We start from the raw sequence: 17,823 nt of genomic DNA on the forward strand, positions 1-17,823 counted from the left end.
TCCAGCTTGAGATGCTATGTTTTCCCCCCAGCAGGCTGAATAAAAGGAATCAAAATGAAATAAATAAATAAGCAAACAGAATTAAGCGAACAGTTCAGAAAACCTGTGCTTGGTCCATAGTTTTCTTAGAGAAAGTCGCAGTAGGAAAGCAGAACTAGAGGAGAGTCCTTATGGATCCACAGGAAGTACAATAATAGACAACAGCAAACAGAGACACAGACACAAGGAAGCAACAACGAAAAGCCAAACACACAAGACATTCTGTGCCACAGTCTAAAACAAACACATCGACGGTCAACACTGACTCGCTACAACCCTACAATAACATCAACCCAAAACCACTACGACCCTCACCTGCGTCTGAGGAGTCATTTCAAGCCATCTGACCCTTTAAATCAACCGCTTGACATTTGAGCAAGAGAAGAATCAATATAGATCATTACAGAGGAAGAGTAGATTTATTCGACACTGTGCATTAAATGACATCACAGGATGAGCAAATGAATGAATGGATAAACAAGAGTGAGATGAGAAAGGGATGGAGGGATAAAGAGATTAGGATTAAATATCATTCTCACCATGTACTGAACGGTGGAGCTGGATTTCCGTTTCTGGGTGGAAAGGGGGTGATGGAGGGATGGAATGAGAGAGTTAAATACATGTCATGATGAAGGCTGAGATCAACATTAATCACACAGAATCGGACAGACGTATGAGAGGCAGGAAGATGAGAGAAGGTGCGCGTGGGGTTTTTTGGCAAGAAAGTGAGTTTGTCTGGTGGATAACAGAGTTTTGATGTGGTTTAATGTACAGAACAGTCCTTAAGGCCTTCTCTTCTCAGAGATCTTAATACATCATTGTGAACACACACACACACACACACACACACACACAGCTGCTGATGGGATTGAGTCAGTGCAGGTGTTGACAGGACTGTTCCTGTATCTCTACAGTTATGAAATTAGTTTCAGAGGAAGAAAAAAGTTTAAGCTTTTGTCTATTGTCTAATCAAGATAGATAGATGGATAGATAGAGAGAACGACTGAATGATAAATAGACAGAGGAAGATAGAACGATAGAGAGACAGACAGATAGATAGAAAGAAAGTGAGAACAAAATAGAGAGAATGACTGAATTATAACTAGATAGAATGATAGATAAAAGACAGAAAGACAGATAGATAAAACAATATTTAATTTAACATTTATTTAACCAAGCAAGTCAATTAAGAACAGGTTATGACAGAATGATAGAAATATAGAATGATAGATAGATATTTAGAAAGATAAAACAATATAGAGAGAAAGACTGAATGATAAATAGATAGACAGAATGATAGAAAGATACAAAGTTAGAATGCCTGAAAGAGAATAGAATGAACGATAGAACAAACTATAGAGCGATAGAACGAACAATAGATAGAACAGAAAATATAGAGAGAACAACTGAATGAATAGATAGAATGATATATAGAGAGAATGATAGAAAGAGAACGATAGATAGAAAAACAGAATGATATAAAGATAGAATGATAGAACAAAATACAGAGACAACGACTGAATGATAGACAGAATGATAGATAGATAGATAGTACCATAGAAGGACAGAAAATATGAATGTCTGAAAGAGAAGTTTAATTTCTTTAAATTACATTTCAGTAAACTCCTCTTCCTGTCATTCTGATTCTACTTCCTGTCTCTTTATTCAGCTGTAGTTTCTTTCGGCCTGAGCTTGTGTTTGTGTGGGTCTGTAAGAGTTAACTTCTCACAGTTCCTCCAGCCGTGATACTCTTCATCGCACTGCAGCACCAAAGACGGCGAGAAAACCAGAGCGCAGAAAAAGGAGGGAAACGTCAGAATGGAGGAGTGTGGCGAGTCAGTTGCTAAGCAATGAGTGAGGCGCAGTGGAAGCGTCTATTTCTGTCTCCTGGCTCCCTGGGTTCAAACCGCCAGCTATTCCTGGAGCGAGAGCTACATTCCCTCCCGCCGCTGCTCTCACTCTGGATCGGGATGATATAGTGGATCCGGAGCGAGGCGAGGTGTGGGAGGAGGAATCATGGAATGATTGGCAGTGAGAGATGGAAAGTGCTTCATTAGCACGGCTGACAGTCACAGGGCCGATGAAAGATCACACCTGCCCCAGCAGATAATGAGAACAAGAGGAAAATGAACGGTTCCTGCCACAGGTGCAGTTTTGAGTGAACTTGTGGAGGAGATCCACTCGGTGGCTAACAGGAAGTGAACTCAGCTGAGGATGAGAACACAGTCTGACTGAAATGCTGATGTGGGTGGCGAGCTGTGCTGATTCAGACTCAACCGAAGTCAGATATGGAGAGAAATTCAAAATACAGTATCAATACATATTGGTTACTACACTACTGTTCAAAAGTTTAGGGTCAGTAAGATTTTTTTTTAAAGGTGCCATAGAATGCATTGATACAGTATTTTAAATTGTTCTCTGATATCTACATAGAAGGTATGTGGCTTAGGTAAGGGCAAAAAATTACAACCCTAGGATTTCTCCCTAGAATGAAACGGTCTGTTATTGGCTTATTTGGCAGGGCAATGAATAATAATGAGCTCCGCTCTGATTGGCTGTTTCACAGTGCGGCTCAATGTTGAGCTCTGCTATGATTGGCTGTTTCACAGTGCTGCTCAATGTTGAGCTCTGCTCTGATTGGCTGTTTCACAGTGCTGCTCAATGTTGAGCTCTGCTATGATTGGCTGTTTCACAGTGCGGCTCAATGTTGAGCTCTGCTATGATTGGCTGTTTCACAGTGCGGCTCATTTCAGTAACTCACAGCAAGGAAACACAGGGAGGAAAATATATATTTCAATACTTTCTCTTGCAGTTATATCGTCGGGTAATTATACTGTATATAAAATGTGGGCATCAGGCAGCCGTTAATAATACGTGAGGCATTGAAACTGCTTTTGAACGATCGGTCACTCGAGTTATAGTTTCACTTTCGCTTTCGAGATTCACGATCGCATGAACTCTGTTTATATTATGGAGCGGCAGTACTTACCACACATTTTACAAGATCAGATGCTTGTCAGTGGTGCTCAGGATCTGTAAATCATTTGCCATCATCCTCATCTCTCCTTACCTTTTATTGAAATCTTATGTACTGTAATGTAACAGGCTACCCCTGGCAAGGAGCTAACCATGTCCCTTTAGTGGCTTGCGTTATTTTAGTAGAACGCGTTATTTGCTTTCCGTGCCTTTCTGAATAAAGACGCCAACCCATCCCTGCACTTCACATCCCCTGCACAGCCTGGAATATAACATTTATTTCCATGCTGTTGTCCGCACTTGTTTATTTACAATATCTGCAGAACGTCTGATGGTTCAGCTGGCGGCTGGCCTCGAACAAGGGCGGGTTTATGCAAATGTTGGGGGCGTAGTGATCCAGACTGTTACGTCACAGTCGGTGTTATGTTCGGGTTTTTCAGTGGTCTTTTTTATACACAAGATTTACATAAGAAGGAGGAAACTATGGTGTTTGAGGCTCACTGTATGTAATTTCCATATACAGAACTGTTATTATTTAACTGCCAAGGTAAAGACAGTTTTTCATTCTATGGCACCTTTAAAGAAATACATACTCAAAGTGTGGTACGCGTACCACTAGTGGTAGGCTACGTGAGAATGAGAATCTCTGAATTAAATATAAATTAGGCCGCATGTCCACCAAAGCATTTTTTTTTTTTTCGAGGCTAGCAAATTTTTGCAGTTGTTTTAAATGGGAGCGTCTTTTTTTTTCTCAGCGCCGAGAGTTGAAGAATGTTCATTTTTGGGTAAACCTTAGCGCTCATCACTGTCACTTTTTAGTCAGCTAACCAATCTTAGTGGAGGAGGGGCGGGACTAATACCGTCACACCCTTCTTGTACTACGACTGAACTCCAATGGAGAAGTTAATATTGCTTGTCTCCGAGTATTTATGTTTTTACCAGATGGAATTGCCGGAGTACCATAATATTGTTATGAAAATAATGCTTGGAGAAACATTTAATTTGCGATGCATCTGCCATATTACTTCAGCGGATATATTCCATATCATATATAGCAATTACAGCGTCTCAGCTGAAAAAAACAAGCATACGCTGGCCTTTTAAGCGCTCACACCTGGGCGTTTTCAGCTGGCTTTGGTGGACGTGGCATGATCGTAGTTACTTGCAGCTACACATACAGCCTGTGTTATTTTTATTTTTTTTAATCAAGTACTTTTTTATTTAAAAGTTAAATAAAAACTGTACTTAAAGATTAAATGAAAATGTATTGTAGCTACTTAAAAGTTAAATAAAAACTAAGTTACTGTACTTAAATGGTAAGTACGATACATTTTTTAAGTACAGTTTTTATTTAACTTTTCGGTACAATTTATTTTAATTTTAATAATTAAGTTTTTTATTTACCTGGAAGTAATCACGGTGCAGTGTTAATGTTCAAACTGTGCATTTACAATGTTTTAATTGGCTAACAATAATAAATATTCTTATTAGGAATTAAATTATTCTTTTTTTTAACTGTGCATAGTGCTATACTTTATTTTAATGTTGGTCATAATGGTGGTGCTTGGAAAGCCAAATATTTTCTGAGGTGGTACTTGGTGTAAAACGTTTGAGAACCCTTGCTATAAATGATTAAAAGTGACAAGAAAAACATTTATAATGTTACAAAAGAATAATTCAGAAAAATTAAAGTTTACACAAAATATGAAGCAGCACAGCTGTTTTCAACATTGATAATTATAAGAAATGTTTCTTGAGAAGAAAATCAGCATATTAGAATGATTTCTGAGGGATCATATGTCACTGAAGACTGGAGTAATGATCACAGGAATAAATTACATTTTAAAATATAGTTAAATAGAAAAGAGCCATTTTAAATTGTAAGAATATTTCACAATATTACAGTTTTTACCAGGGTTATTATAGTTAAGTATAACTAAAACTGAAACCAAAATTAACATTTGAAACAAAATAAACCATAACAGAATTAATATAAAATACAAAAAATAATAAATAAATAAATATTTCTGCTAGTTGCCAAGGCAAAATTTCTCATTTTAAGTGAGTTTAAATTGATGTACTGAAATAACAAAAAAGCAATAAATATTTAAATTAAAACTAAAATTTAAATACATAAATAATAAAAAATTGTGAATATGAATGGGAATATATTTCAGATATATTTTACTCATAAGAATTTCTAGGGGTACCAGTAATTGTGTCCAACATGTATTTGAGAAAAAAAACATTTCATAATGATATTTCCCCCCCACTTTAAATTCTTATTCTCCAATGAAAGCTTAGATTTTTGTGATTTTAACAATATTAACAATGCACATTTATTTTCATATCCTTCTTTGATCATATTTACCAACAATTCTGACCATGTGTGTATAACGTGTTTATTCCTGATATCAATTTAAAGGGACAGTGCACCTAAAAATAAAAACTGACAGCTAGAAAGAGAAATCTGAGGAGGCTGTGAAGCTCAAGTTTAAGCGAAATCACTCTGCTGTACAAATTTAAAGAGTCATCTTTGAGGTTCAGTTGAAAAATCCAAATTTATTCAAGACTAAATTTACAGAAACGTGGCATCAGCACGGGACAGAGCCGCAGGATTTTCCTTGGAGTGCTTTTTAGCGTCGACCTCATAAAAACTTGCAAACTAAAAGATTACGTAACGTGATTAATGCTCGGTGCGGAGGGGATTATTCTTTAGATTAGACTCCACATCCAATCCCTAATAGAGAGCAGTCACAGTTTCATTTCTAATTGTGCAGTGCAATAGAGGTGAAAGCAGACCTTTTTACTCCGTCTGAGAGGATTATATGTTATCAGAACAAATGAACCTGCAAGTGCACTCTCTCTAACAGCTCATTACGGGTCAGAGGTCAACATCTGTGCGCGTTCACCTGATGCCGCGTGACGCACGCCGGGCGGAACGAGCGCCGGAATGCTCTGAATGGACCTGATGGTGATCGATCGGGGCAAGTCCAACAATGACAGAGGCACTATGGGTAAACTATACAGAGATAATAATGAGATAAGATGCAGATCAGAAATTAAAGAAAGATTAAGGTTGAGCGCACAAATTTATACTAGGGCTGGGCAGTATAACGCAGTGATGCAAGAATGGGTCAGCTGGTAAAGATTTTGCTGAACTGTTTCTATAGCAGTATATCTGTGGTGCAATTTTAAAAAGTCTGACAAGTGTAGGTTGTTTAAGGTTGCAACCAGAGTTGTTGTTGTTAACTAGAATTATTAAAAATAATTTCTGTTTATTGAAATAAAGCTAAAATAAAGATGAGATATTTGAAGGAAAAAAAGAAGAAGAAATGCCTTGGCAACTATCCTAAATAAGATGAAATTTAAGATTTCTAAAAATGACAAAAATAAACTAAATCTAAATAGAAATATTTAAAAATAATAATAATAATAATTCAAAATTTGAAATGCTGCCTTGGGCAATTAATTAAAATTACAATTAATTCAAAGTTGGAGTACTAAAATTTCTAAAACTAAAATAAAAAGCTAAATATAAATATTTAATGAAACATAAGAATGAAAAAAGCACAAAATTACCAATTCAAACCATGTTTTTTTTTATAAAAATAAAACAAATAATAAAATATTAAAATCAAATTCAACATTAATAATTAGTATGATAGACTATAAATAAAAAATTTACTTCAACATTTATAAATGCAATGATAGCCTATAAATAATACTAAAAGAACACTGGTTGCAACATCACAAATAGTCACAGTTGTTCCTATAAAGGTTATTTATATCATCCAATCATATTTATATGCATTACTGATTTAACTTGTTTCATAAACTTAAAAAAAAATCAAAGTTTACTTTCCCATCCATCCAGTTTATTCACTGAATAATCCAAAAATAGGTATTAGTATGTGGTTAAGTAATAGATCAAACATTTTTGGATTGAATTCCGGGAAAAATATTTTAAGTCTATAAGTCTATATTGTGATATCCACTTAATATAATATTATTCATACCGCCCATCACCAGCTCATTGTCCAGCTTACTTAGAGAAGAACCAGCGAATCTAATCTTGCAGAATAGACACAAACACACACTGCTAGAAAGGACAGAACATGAAGACAAACACTGCAAACGCAAACACACAGATCTGCTTCAGATCAGACACACAGTGGACGCTAAAACTTCCACCAATGAAAAAACAAGAAACGGTCAGGAATCCCTCCTCTATGGAAACTGTGCTTTGCGCATGTGAACAGAAAGAGAAAAAGGTATGAAAAAGAAGAGAAAGAAATGAAAGCGGGTCTTACCTTGACATCGGCCTTCTTGTTGAGCAGGCTCTTGGCTGCTGTAGACGGGGAGAGAGGAAGCACAAACATCAGCACGCTGGGATGGGAGCAACAGTCAACATTACCGGAGCGCTAATGGTGCTCGGCCAAACATGTCACATAACCGTCCGAGCCAGCCGGGGAAATCCCTCCCGCCCCACATCCAGAGGATTACAGCCATCTAACACACTATGTGTGGAGCGCACGTCCGCACACGCATCACAAGAGTGCACGGTGCGGACCGCGGTCAAACCTCCTAGAATTAATCACCAAATGTAACCGAAACATCCCGTCCAGCAGTGAGGGGTTAGTGACTGCCATGCACACGCAGGGGATGCGCTGGTGCACATGCAGAAGAGTGCAATCACACACACGGTTACCTGGCTAAATGAAGATATAGCACTGACTTCTGTTGTTTTTATATCATGCAAATTAATGGCTAATAAATATCCATAGAACAAGGTCAATTTACTTGAAGAGCCAGATTGCATTAGATATTTTAGATTTTTATTTGTTTTAAGCATAAAATCAAACAAAATTACCTGTGCTTTATGCTTGAATCAAGATGAAAATATAAAATAAATATATATGGAAACAGATATTCATGTACAGGTATTAAAAATGTTTTGGGTTTTTTTGTTAACTTCATAATTTTTTTTTTTTTTAATTACTTTTTTTTTTTTGTAAGTGTAAAACTACTGTAAAAGTAACCTAAACCCTAATATAAACCCTAAAATAAACTTTCCAGTTTAGAATAAAATAAATTAAAAAAACACTTATTGCAGTTTAAAATATCCACCTTTTATTTGAAAATATATTTTGAAATATTTTTTTTTACTTCTTCCTGTGAAAATAATAGCATATACTTGTTTTTAAATAAAGCATATTAAAAGCTAGTAAATTTCCATAAAACAAGATACATTCAAGTCAAATTGCATTAGATTAGATCTTTAATATATTTATTTCCTTTGTTTTTAAACATAAACAACTAAATTACCTGAGCTTTATGCTCAAAATAAGATAAAAATATAATACAATGTATTTAAGAATGTTTATTTTTTGTTTAGACATTTATTTTCTCGCTCTCTCTCTTTTTACTTTAAATGTTTTTTTGTTTGGTTTTTTTGCATTTAAGTAGCATAAAACTAACCTTAATCCTAATTCCTCCCATAAAATAAACCTTTTGGGGAAAATGGGAAAAAAACAAAAACAAAAAGACATTTACGCTACCGTTCAAAAGTTTGGGGTCAAAAAGATGGTTTTTTTTATGTTTTTGAAAGATCTCTTCTGCTCACCAAGGCTGCATTTATTTGATAAAATTACAGTGAAACACTAAAATTGTGAGATGATATTACAATTTAAAATAACTATTTCTATTTGTTTTCTTTTTGAATATATTTTAAAGTGTAATTTATTCCTGTGATCAAAGCAGTATTTTCAGCATCATTACTCCAGTCTTCAGTGTCACATGATCCTTCAGAAATCATAATAATATACTGATTTGCTGCTCAAGATCAGATCAAATGCATTTTCTGCTTCTTTTGCTCAATTTAATGCATCCTATCTGAAAGTATTAATAAAAAAAACAACAACTAATAACTGACCCCTAACATTTTAAACAGTATATTATTCACTTCATTTATAAATAATTTCTGTAACCTCCCAAAGGCAGGTTTTGTCAGATTCAGTTCTCTTCTATCCCACAGTACGGCTAAATAAACCCACAAACTCACGCACACTGCAGATAAAGCATGATACGTTCAAATATTTTGTTCAAAGACCTTCAAAATGCTATATTTTCTTGCCACAAATGAGAATGTTGAAGTTTTTCCAAGTGAATAAAAACAGACAACTTCTCATCACTAAAATGAAATCAAATGAAATGGAGCTGGCAAATCCTATATTAACTTTAAATATTCACTGCCATGGCAACAGAAAGAAAATATTCTTACAGTTTCTACGGCGCTAAAGACCCCTGACTTCATTAATCCGTGCAGATAAGAGGAAGGTGCTGTGTGTGGAGGGAGGGTTGAGAAAGACAGAAAAAGAGAGAGAATCTTACCTTGACACAAATGTTAGAGGCAGAGAGGAACGAGAGAAGGAGAGATTAAGAAAGAATAGATTAAGAGAGAGAGAGAGAGATCAGCACGGGTTCATCTGGAGTGTGTTTATCTGGAGGGCAAGGGGTTCAAATGTGTGTTTCTTAACTAACGTATAAAAAAGGTTTATGTTCCATTCTTTGGTTTTATTTTCTAATTGTTATCTTGTGCCATTTTCAAGCCTCTTCCTCCATGACACACTTGTAGTGACACCTAGAGGTGACAACAAACCCCATTCATATAAAACACCTGAGACACACACACACTCAAAACACTGCAAAGACGGGCATCTGTGGGGAGAAAAAGAATCTACAAAACAGATCAAAACAAAATATTCTGACCGCTAGGAATTATTTTAAAATGGTCAAGCAATGCACTATGGTCACAAACCAGGACACAAGTGTTACAGATGCATAACTGTCCAACCAAACTAAATTCAAAACATGCAACTGTGTTAGAATGATTATCAAACTAAATTTCACAGAAGTATAAACTGCCTAGACTAGTCTTGGACTGAAATTAATATTGGGTTTCTATATTTATTTTAATGTCCATGAATTGTATTTGAAGCATGCGGTTGATTTTACTACAAATACAGGTTACCCTCAGTGTGAGTAAACGGTTACAAATCATGGTTACAGAAATAAATTTTGGGGCAAAAAATGTAAACGTATAGTCCACCCAAAAATGAATATCATCATTTACTCACACTCAAATTCTTCTAAACCTGTATGCATTTCTTTGTTCTACTCAAAACAAGATGATATTTTGAGGAACGTGGTAACTGAGGTTTGAAAAAAATCCTCAATGGAAGTCATCGGGACCTAAAACCTTTTGACTTTCCAAGCATGGACAAAAATACAACTGAAGTCAATAGGACCCAAAATCGTTTGATTTCCCAATGGACAAAAAAAATCTAATGGAAGTCAATGGGACCCAAAAAGTTTGACTTCCCAAGCATGGACAAAAATACAGTCAATGGGACCCGAAACCATTTGAATTCCATTGTATAGACAAAAAAATACTACGGAAGTCAATGGGACTCAAAACCGTTTGATTCCATAGTTTGGTCAAAAAAATACTATGGAAGTCAATGGGACCCAAAACCGTTTGATTCCACTGTATGGACAAAAATACTATGGAAGTCAATGGGACTCAAAACCATTTGACTTCCATAGTTTGGTCAAAAAATTCTATGGAAGTCAATGGGACCCAAAACGTTTGACTTCACAAGCTTGGACAAAAATATAGTCAATGGGACCCGAATCCATTTGACTTCCATAGTTTGGTCAAAAATTGAAGTCAATGGGACCCAAAATCGTTTGGCATCCCCTTGCATAGACAAAAATACTATGGAAGTCAATGGGACACGAAACCGCTTGGTTACCCACATTCTTCAAAATATTTTCCATGTTCTAAAAAAGAAAGTACTGTAAGTCATACAGGTTTGGAACGACATTGAGGCCCTGTTTACACAGCAGTTTAAAATGAAAACGATCTCTGTCTACACTACACAACCGAAAACGCATGTCACATGACCATTCACATGCAGGTACAACCATAGATATATAGGTAGATACCACATTATTTAGATGGCGGACGTGTCTGCGTGCTTGGAGCGGTCGAATGGGGAATCTGCCCATACATATCTATGGGTACAACTATGAGCATGATGTTATAGTTTACACGGTCATCAAGGATACGCAGAGGGAATGTGGGCAGCCATGCCATCGTTTTCAAAAAGTTTCTGTTTTGCTCCGTTTACACTGAAATGCAGCTTCAGAGTTTTCAAACTAAGACGGGGTCTGCAGCGTTTTCAAAAGTCTCAGTTTTTCAGGGTCGAAAACGCCAGAGTAATGTAACTGACAGGCGTAACTGTAGCAAAGGTTATGCGCTTTAAAATGAAAACACACTAGTTTAAACGTATCCTGAGAGTGAGTAAATGATGACAGAATTTTGATTTTTGAATGGACCACCTAGAAAATAAGCTGTGGCAATCAACAACAGTCCACAAACATTAAGCTCAAAATACACTAATAATATTCACTGAAAACCTGCTGCATGGATGCTGCAACCAGCCAAGAGTAAAAGTGCCAGAGCACTGCAAACAATCCTAGAATTTACAGCTGAATGAAAGGACATTGAACCCCCAGGTTTAAGACACATGCACTCGGATCAGATCGGATCATATCAGGCTTCTCCTGCATCAGGAGACATGCGTGTGCTCTCGTGCAACGTTCAGTCATCAGCAGGCAGGCAAGAGAAAGAGAGAGAGAAACCTTCAATTAAGAGATCTGACACAAAAAAGAAACCCAAGGGAGGAAGAAAGAGGCAGAACACTGAAGAATGACAAATCTGCAAATGGATGGATGGAGCAAGCGGAGAAGTAGAGGAGAGAGAATGAGTGCAAATAGAAATCAGAAGAAATGGAAGGAGAGAGAGAGAGAATAAAGGGACCCTGATGGAAAATCCAGCTAAAAGCAACTGCTGATATCGGCACTTTAAATCTGACTGGCCGCCTGCTGCGCTATTTATATTCAAGATACATTGATTTTAGATTTTCCTTGACACAATCATCACATTAAAACAAAATGAACTGTGGTTGGTCACTTTAAATGTGAGTCAGATGGTCTAAATCTGCAGTCACACTAGACTTCATGCTCCATTCACTTCTATTCATATGCATGTGAGACCAGAAACAATGAAAATTCAGCTTCTACAACACTAGACCTTCTGCAGATAATCAAGAGAGACTATACTGGTCTAATCTTGACATTTAATGACATTCGCTGGTCAAGAAGGATTGTGAGGCCTGGTTTTGATCTGGTAGGCGATTATGGTCAAGCTGGTAAGTATTGGTAACCGCTTTAGACAACAAACCAGCGACCACATTTTAAAAAAAAACCCATCTTGACCGCCTTAAACTGATATGACCTGGTTTTTCCAGCAGGGGACAGAAAAACAAAGATGATTTTGTGAGGTGTTCACACTGACTGCGATTTGCAACAAAATGACATGAAGTCATTCATGTGTCTTCAGTGTCACATGATCCTTCATACATGTACAGTGTATGCTGATTTGCTGCTCAAGAAACATTTCTTATTATTATCAATGTTTAAAAAAGTTAAAACAGGGGACTACGGATGAAAATTAGCCAGTGCTGGCTAAATCTGGCGCACTTTACATATTGTATGTATTATTAATATGCATTGTCCCTGATTAAATAAAATAAATGAAATGAAAAATATTTTTCAGGAAACTGTGATACATTTTTTTTTTTTTTTTTACAGGATTCTTCGATGAATATAAAGTTAAAAAAACAGCATTTATTTGAAACAGAAATCTTTTGCAACATTATAAATGTATTTACTGTCTCTTTTGATCAATTTAATGTGTCCAAGCTGAATAAGCCTATATAAAAAAATATGGTAGCTTATATCAAAGGTATATATTTTATTAAATGACGCATTCCTTAGAAATTGAACCCATACACAGCTGCTCTAATACAAACTGTGCATTTTAAATCAGTTAGTTTCAAGCATTAATAATCCTTAATCTTGTTCATGATTTGATGCATTATGCACTGCTGCAATTACAACACTTTCTTCTCCAGAATTCAAATTTTCAGCTGCAAGAAAACAAATCGAGTCCATTTATGGTCACATATTAACAAACTATGGCTGGTTACACAGCTCAGGGCAATATGAACAACTCGACCAGCAGCGATGGATATCACAGTCAGTGTGAACAGGGCTTTATGAAAACTGCAAGAGAGAGAGATATAGAGGAAAAAGAGAGATAATGTAGAACTGAAGGACTAAAGAAAAAGAGATCTAACGGCCATTCCCAAAGTCAGCAAGCGGCGTCTGCAGTGTTGAACACGAGACCGCTGTAACCGTGTCATGCTCCAAGCTCCATGCTGAATATGAATCATGAGAAGGAGAACATGAAGCAGAGAAGATGGATGGAGGATGGGGTGAGACGTGAGGGGACGAGGGCTACCTTGTTCCACCAGACCGGCGGTGGTACCGGCCGCAGCGGTGGCTGCAGAGACGCTGGCGGGTGCCGTGGTCTGCCTGCCCACTGCCAGACACACAGACACACACATATGCCCATCATGCCATAGAGTACTGGTTCTCAACTGGTTTTGCCAGCACAGTACCAACAGTTTAGAGTGCACACAAATAAACAAAAATGTCCTAAATGCATCTACGGCCTATGAAGGCAGTTCCACACTGTGTCCTAACCAGATATGCTATGACAAAAGGCAACTTTTCCATGTTAATCAGAGTTTAATCAGTTTTTGTCCTAACCAGCCGCTGGAACAACAGCATACAAACTATTTACAATGATAATCTCAGATACTGATTATGTACTTTAAAAGCATCTAAGGTGATTTTTAAATATCATCCTGTGTGACCTTTATAACAAATCCTGCTGACGCTTGAAACATGGATTTTTGAGTCATGAACTTTCTTTTTAGAAAGTGATAGTTTATAAAAAAAAATTATGGAAAAAATGGAATTTCATTATTTAAATATTTTAAAATACTGTATATAAACATTAGATTACTTCCATGCTCTTGATGGAATCATTTGAAACTTTTAAGTTTAATCGATAGAGTGAAGACTATGTAGTGTTTTATTTTACATTTAATTACTTTATTAAATTATTGTGGTATTACAATCTAATATTAGTGTTATGATTAACTTACCTGAAAACATAAAGCACTGTTTATTCCATATGTATCTTTTTTTATTTGCATTTATTTGTCCTGTTGCTTGACATATTTTTCATATTTTATGACTGGTTGCTTGTTTACTTCAATAATTGTTTTAAAACTTTTGAATTATATTAGGCGAAATTGATATTAAGGATTGGATTCTAAACTTAAAATCTTACCATTACTTTATTTCTAGCAAAAAATAACTATAATGTAATATAACTATAATGACATTATTCGGTTGTTTTTGTCAACTCTAAATGTACTCTGAAACTCAAGAGTAGGTGATACGCATCCGGTCCATGTTGACTACTTTAACCTGTCTAATCTTAACTTCTACCAAGTGACAGATGAATTTACACCGAAACGGTGCAGACAAACGGCCTTTTGCATTAGATTCAACTTTAGGTTACGGCCCACCAGTTGAGAACCACTGCTGTAGACACTGAGAGAGAAACCAAAGGATAGAACAGTCTGTTAGCGTGGGGAGAGTTAGCTGGAAACACAAGCCGTTGTCTGCAACCAGAGAGAGATTTTGAGAGTCCATTACAGTAGGTGGTGTAATCATATAATAAGGTTTCCCCTGTCACTCTGGAATAAAGAAAAGGCTCATTTTCTTGTCAAGCGCTCCTCGGGGAGCCACTTTCTCTTATCAGCGGGGAACGTGTCGCTTTCGCCAGCGCCAATCTATGCTACGACAAAACAGGTCAAAGCATTTATTTGGGGCTGGAGTTTTGGCGTTGTGAGAAGGCAGTAGAAATACAGAGGGAATAAGTGATAGAATGACAGAGAAGACATAAACAGAAAAAAAGCTCTCATCAGACATTAAAGGGGCTATATTGTAGAAAACATGAATTTACTTTTTCTTCTGACATTAAAAAAAAAGTCAATCTGCAATAACATTCACCCATATTTACTCTATTCAAACAAACATACAATATATACTCCGATTCATGAACAAATGACTCTTATGAACTGTTTTTTTTTTTTAAATGATTCAGTCAAGACTCATTGAGTCTGAATGAATCTAACGAGTTGTATTCATCAGAGCGGTTACTAAAATAACACCAGAGTATCTTACTAAACTGATGTTTATATGACGTGCATCTAAAGATACATGTTAACAAAACAGTTCAAAACGGCATTTTAATGTAACAAAAAAAAAAAAGATACAAAGGAATATTTGTTGACTATAACTGCCTTAATAATAGGACTTGGCAATTTCATAGTAGAAAACAAATAATATAATAACTGTTTATATTTTAAGTATATAATAAAAGTATATATTTTAAGTACATAATATATTTGAACTTATAGAAATAAATTTAAATCTTAGATATATATATACACACACACACACACAGTATATTTATTTTATATAAATATATAAAAAAAAAAAATGTTATTATAAAATAAAATACAAATATAAAAACCATAGAAAATAAATATTATAATATAAAAGGATATAAACAAATATCTAAAAAATATTTCAACTTAAAAAGGCAATCCACATATACACTCACTGGCCACTTTATTAGGTACACCTTGCTAGTACCGGGTTGGACCCCCTTTTGCCTTCAGAACTGCCTTAACTCTTCGTGGCATAGATTCAACAAGGTGTTGGAAACATTCCTCAGATTTTGGTCCATATTGACATGACAGCATCACGCAGTTGCTGCAGATTTGTGTTTTTATTGGATTGAGATCTGGTGACTGTGGAGGCCATTTGAGTAAAGTGAACTCATTGTCATGTTCAAGAAACCAGTCTGAGATGATTTGAGCTTTGTGACATGGTGCATTATCCTGCTGGAAGTAGCCATCAGAAGATGGGTACCCTGTAGTCATAAAGGGATGGACATGGTCAGCAACAATACTCAGGTAGGCTGTGGCGTTAAAACGATGCTCAATTGGTACTAAAGGGCCCAAAGTTTGTCAAGAAAATATCCCCCACACCATTACACCACCATCACCAGCCTGAACCGTTGAGACAAGGCAGGATGGATCCATGCTTTCATGTTCTTTACGCCAAATTCTGACCCTACCATCTGAATGTCGCAGCAGAAATCGAGACTCATCAGACCAGGCAACGTTTTTCAATCTTCTATTGCCTGATTTTGGTGAGCCTGTGTGAATTGTAGCCTCCGTTTCCTGTTCTTAGCTGACAGGAGCGGCACCCGGTGTGGTCTTCTGCTGCTGTAGCCCATCTGCTTCAGGGTTCGACGTGTTGTGCGTTCAGATGGTATTCTGCATACCTTGGTTGTAACGAGTGGTTATTTGAGTTACTGTTGCCTTTCTATCATCTCTAACCAGTCTGCCCATTCTCCTCTGACCTCTGATATCAACAAGGCATTTTCATCCACACAACTGCCGCTCACTGGATATTTTCTCTTTTTCGGACCATTCTCTGTAAACCCCAGAGATGGTTGTGTGTGAAAATCTCAATAGGTCAGCAGTTTTTGAAATACTCAGACCAGCCGTCTGGCACCAACAACCATTCCACGTTCAAAGTCACTTACATCACCTTTCTTCCCCATTCTGATGCTCGCTTTGAACTTCAGCAAGTCGTCTTCACCACATCTAGATGCCTAAATGCATTGAGTGATGCATGTGATTGGCTGATTAGCAATTTGTGTTAACAAGCAATTGAACAGGTGTACCTAATAAAGTGGCCGGTGAGTGTATGTGTCTTTTAATCAGTCAATTTCTCTACTAAATACTTTCTATCATGAAATAGCCAGGGCAAATAGCTGAAGTGTGTCCTTTTTTGGATAATTTTTTTCTCCATCCAGACACCCCATAAAGGGCACTAATAAAATTAACTAAATAAGTACATATAAATAAAATTAATACATTTTTATATTAAGAAATAGTTTATATGTCAATGTCTATTCTTTAACTTGAATGGGTCATTGTTGGGTATTTAATAGTCATGAAAAATTGAATTACCATTTAAGAAATCTTGATTAAATTATCATAGAACTTCAAAAGGAAAAAATAATACATCCCTTTTAAATAAAGAGAGTGAACAGAGGCTTAATAATGAATAAGGGACTGACATACGAGGGCAAGTGCGTGGAGTGACGCTCGGACACTCCCACGCCTCCTCTACCACTGAGTCACCTCGCGGGATGAGGTAATTACAGTGATGAGAGCAGAGAGAGGACGGCTGACGAGCCATGGATGAAGAGAGCAAGAAAAAGAGAAAGAGAGCATCTAAAACGCTCTTCAAACAGGAACACTGTTGCTTCCGCCCACCAGCCTGCTGTTGAAGTGCGAGCGAGTGAGAGCATGTGTGTGTGTGTGTGTGTCGGGATGTGAGAGAGCAGATGCTTCAATACAGCAGAAATAAATCACGTTATTATAAACGCCAGTTCTCACACGTGGCATTTGGCACAGCCGCAAACATCCAGAATTCTCTTTGGCCGTACGCAGCCCGCTGCTCACAAACGCCACGCACTTCCTACAGAACCGCTCGTCTCCGAACCAATCTGTCAGGACACGGCCAGACGCTGAACGTCCAGCTGCTCTCCAAATCGAACAGTTGGATAAGAAACAGTGTATCGTTCCCTTAGCTGTGAGATTTCTTGTCTGATGCTTCAAAGCATAAATCAGGATTTATTAATAGCATGAATATTTAGCTTTGAGAAGGGATAGT

At 36.7% G+C, this 17,823-nt stretch overlaps 1 protein-coding gene across 2 annotated transcripts in view; it reads right to left on the bottom strand.

The window, feature by feature from the left end:
- Nucleotides 1-17,823, bottom strand: part of camk2b2 (calcium/calmodulin-dependent protein kinase (CaM kinase) II beta 2) — a 68,652-nt gene that overhangs the window by 16,988 nt on the left and 33,841 nt on the right. Inside the window, exons 13-14 of one of the 2 annotated variants that reach the window (XM_079408498.1) lie at nucleotides 7,329-7,366; nucleotides 579-611 (exon numbers count right to left, since the gene is read on the bottom strand). In XM_079408498.1, coding sequence (XP_079264624.1) covers nucleotides 579-611; nucleotides 7,329-7,366 — 71 coding nt within the window. Of the gene's footprint in view, nucleotides 1-578; nucleotides 612-7,328; nucleotides 7,367-13,447; nucleotides 13,529-17,823 lie in introns of both variants that reach the window. The other variant, XM_079408499.1, reaches the window with a different exon arrangement.

This window comes from Barbus barbus (genome assembly GCF_936440315.1).
Source record: "Barbus barbus genome assembly, chromosome: 45".
Lineage (NCBI taxonomy): Eukaryota > Metazoa > Chordata > Actinopteri > Cypriniformes > Cyprinidae > Barbus > Barbus barbus.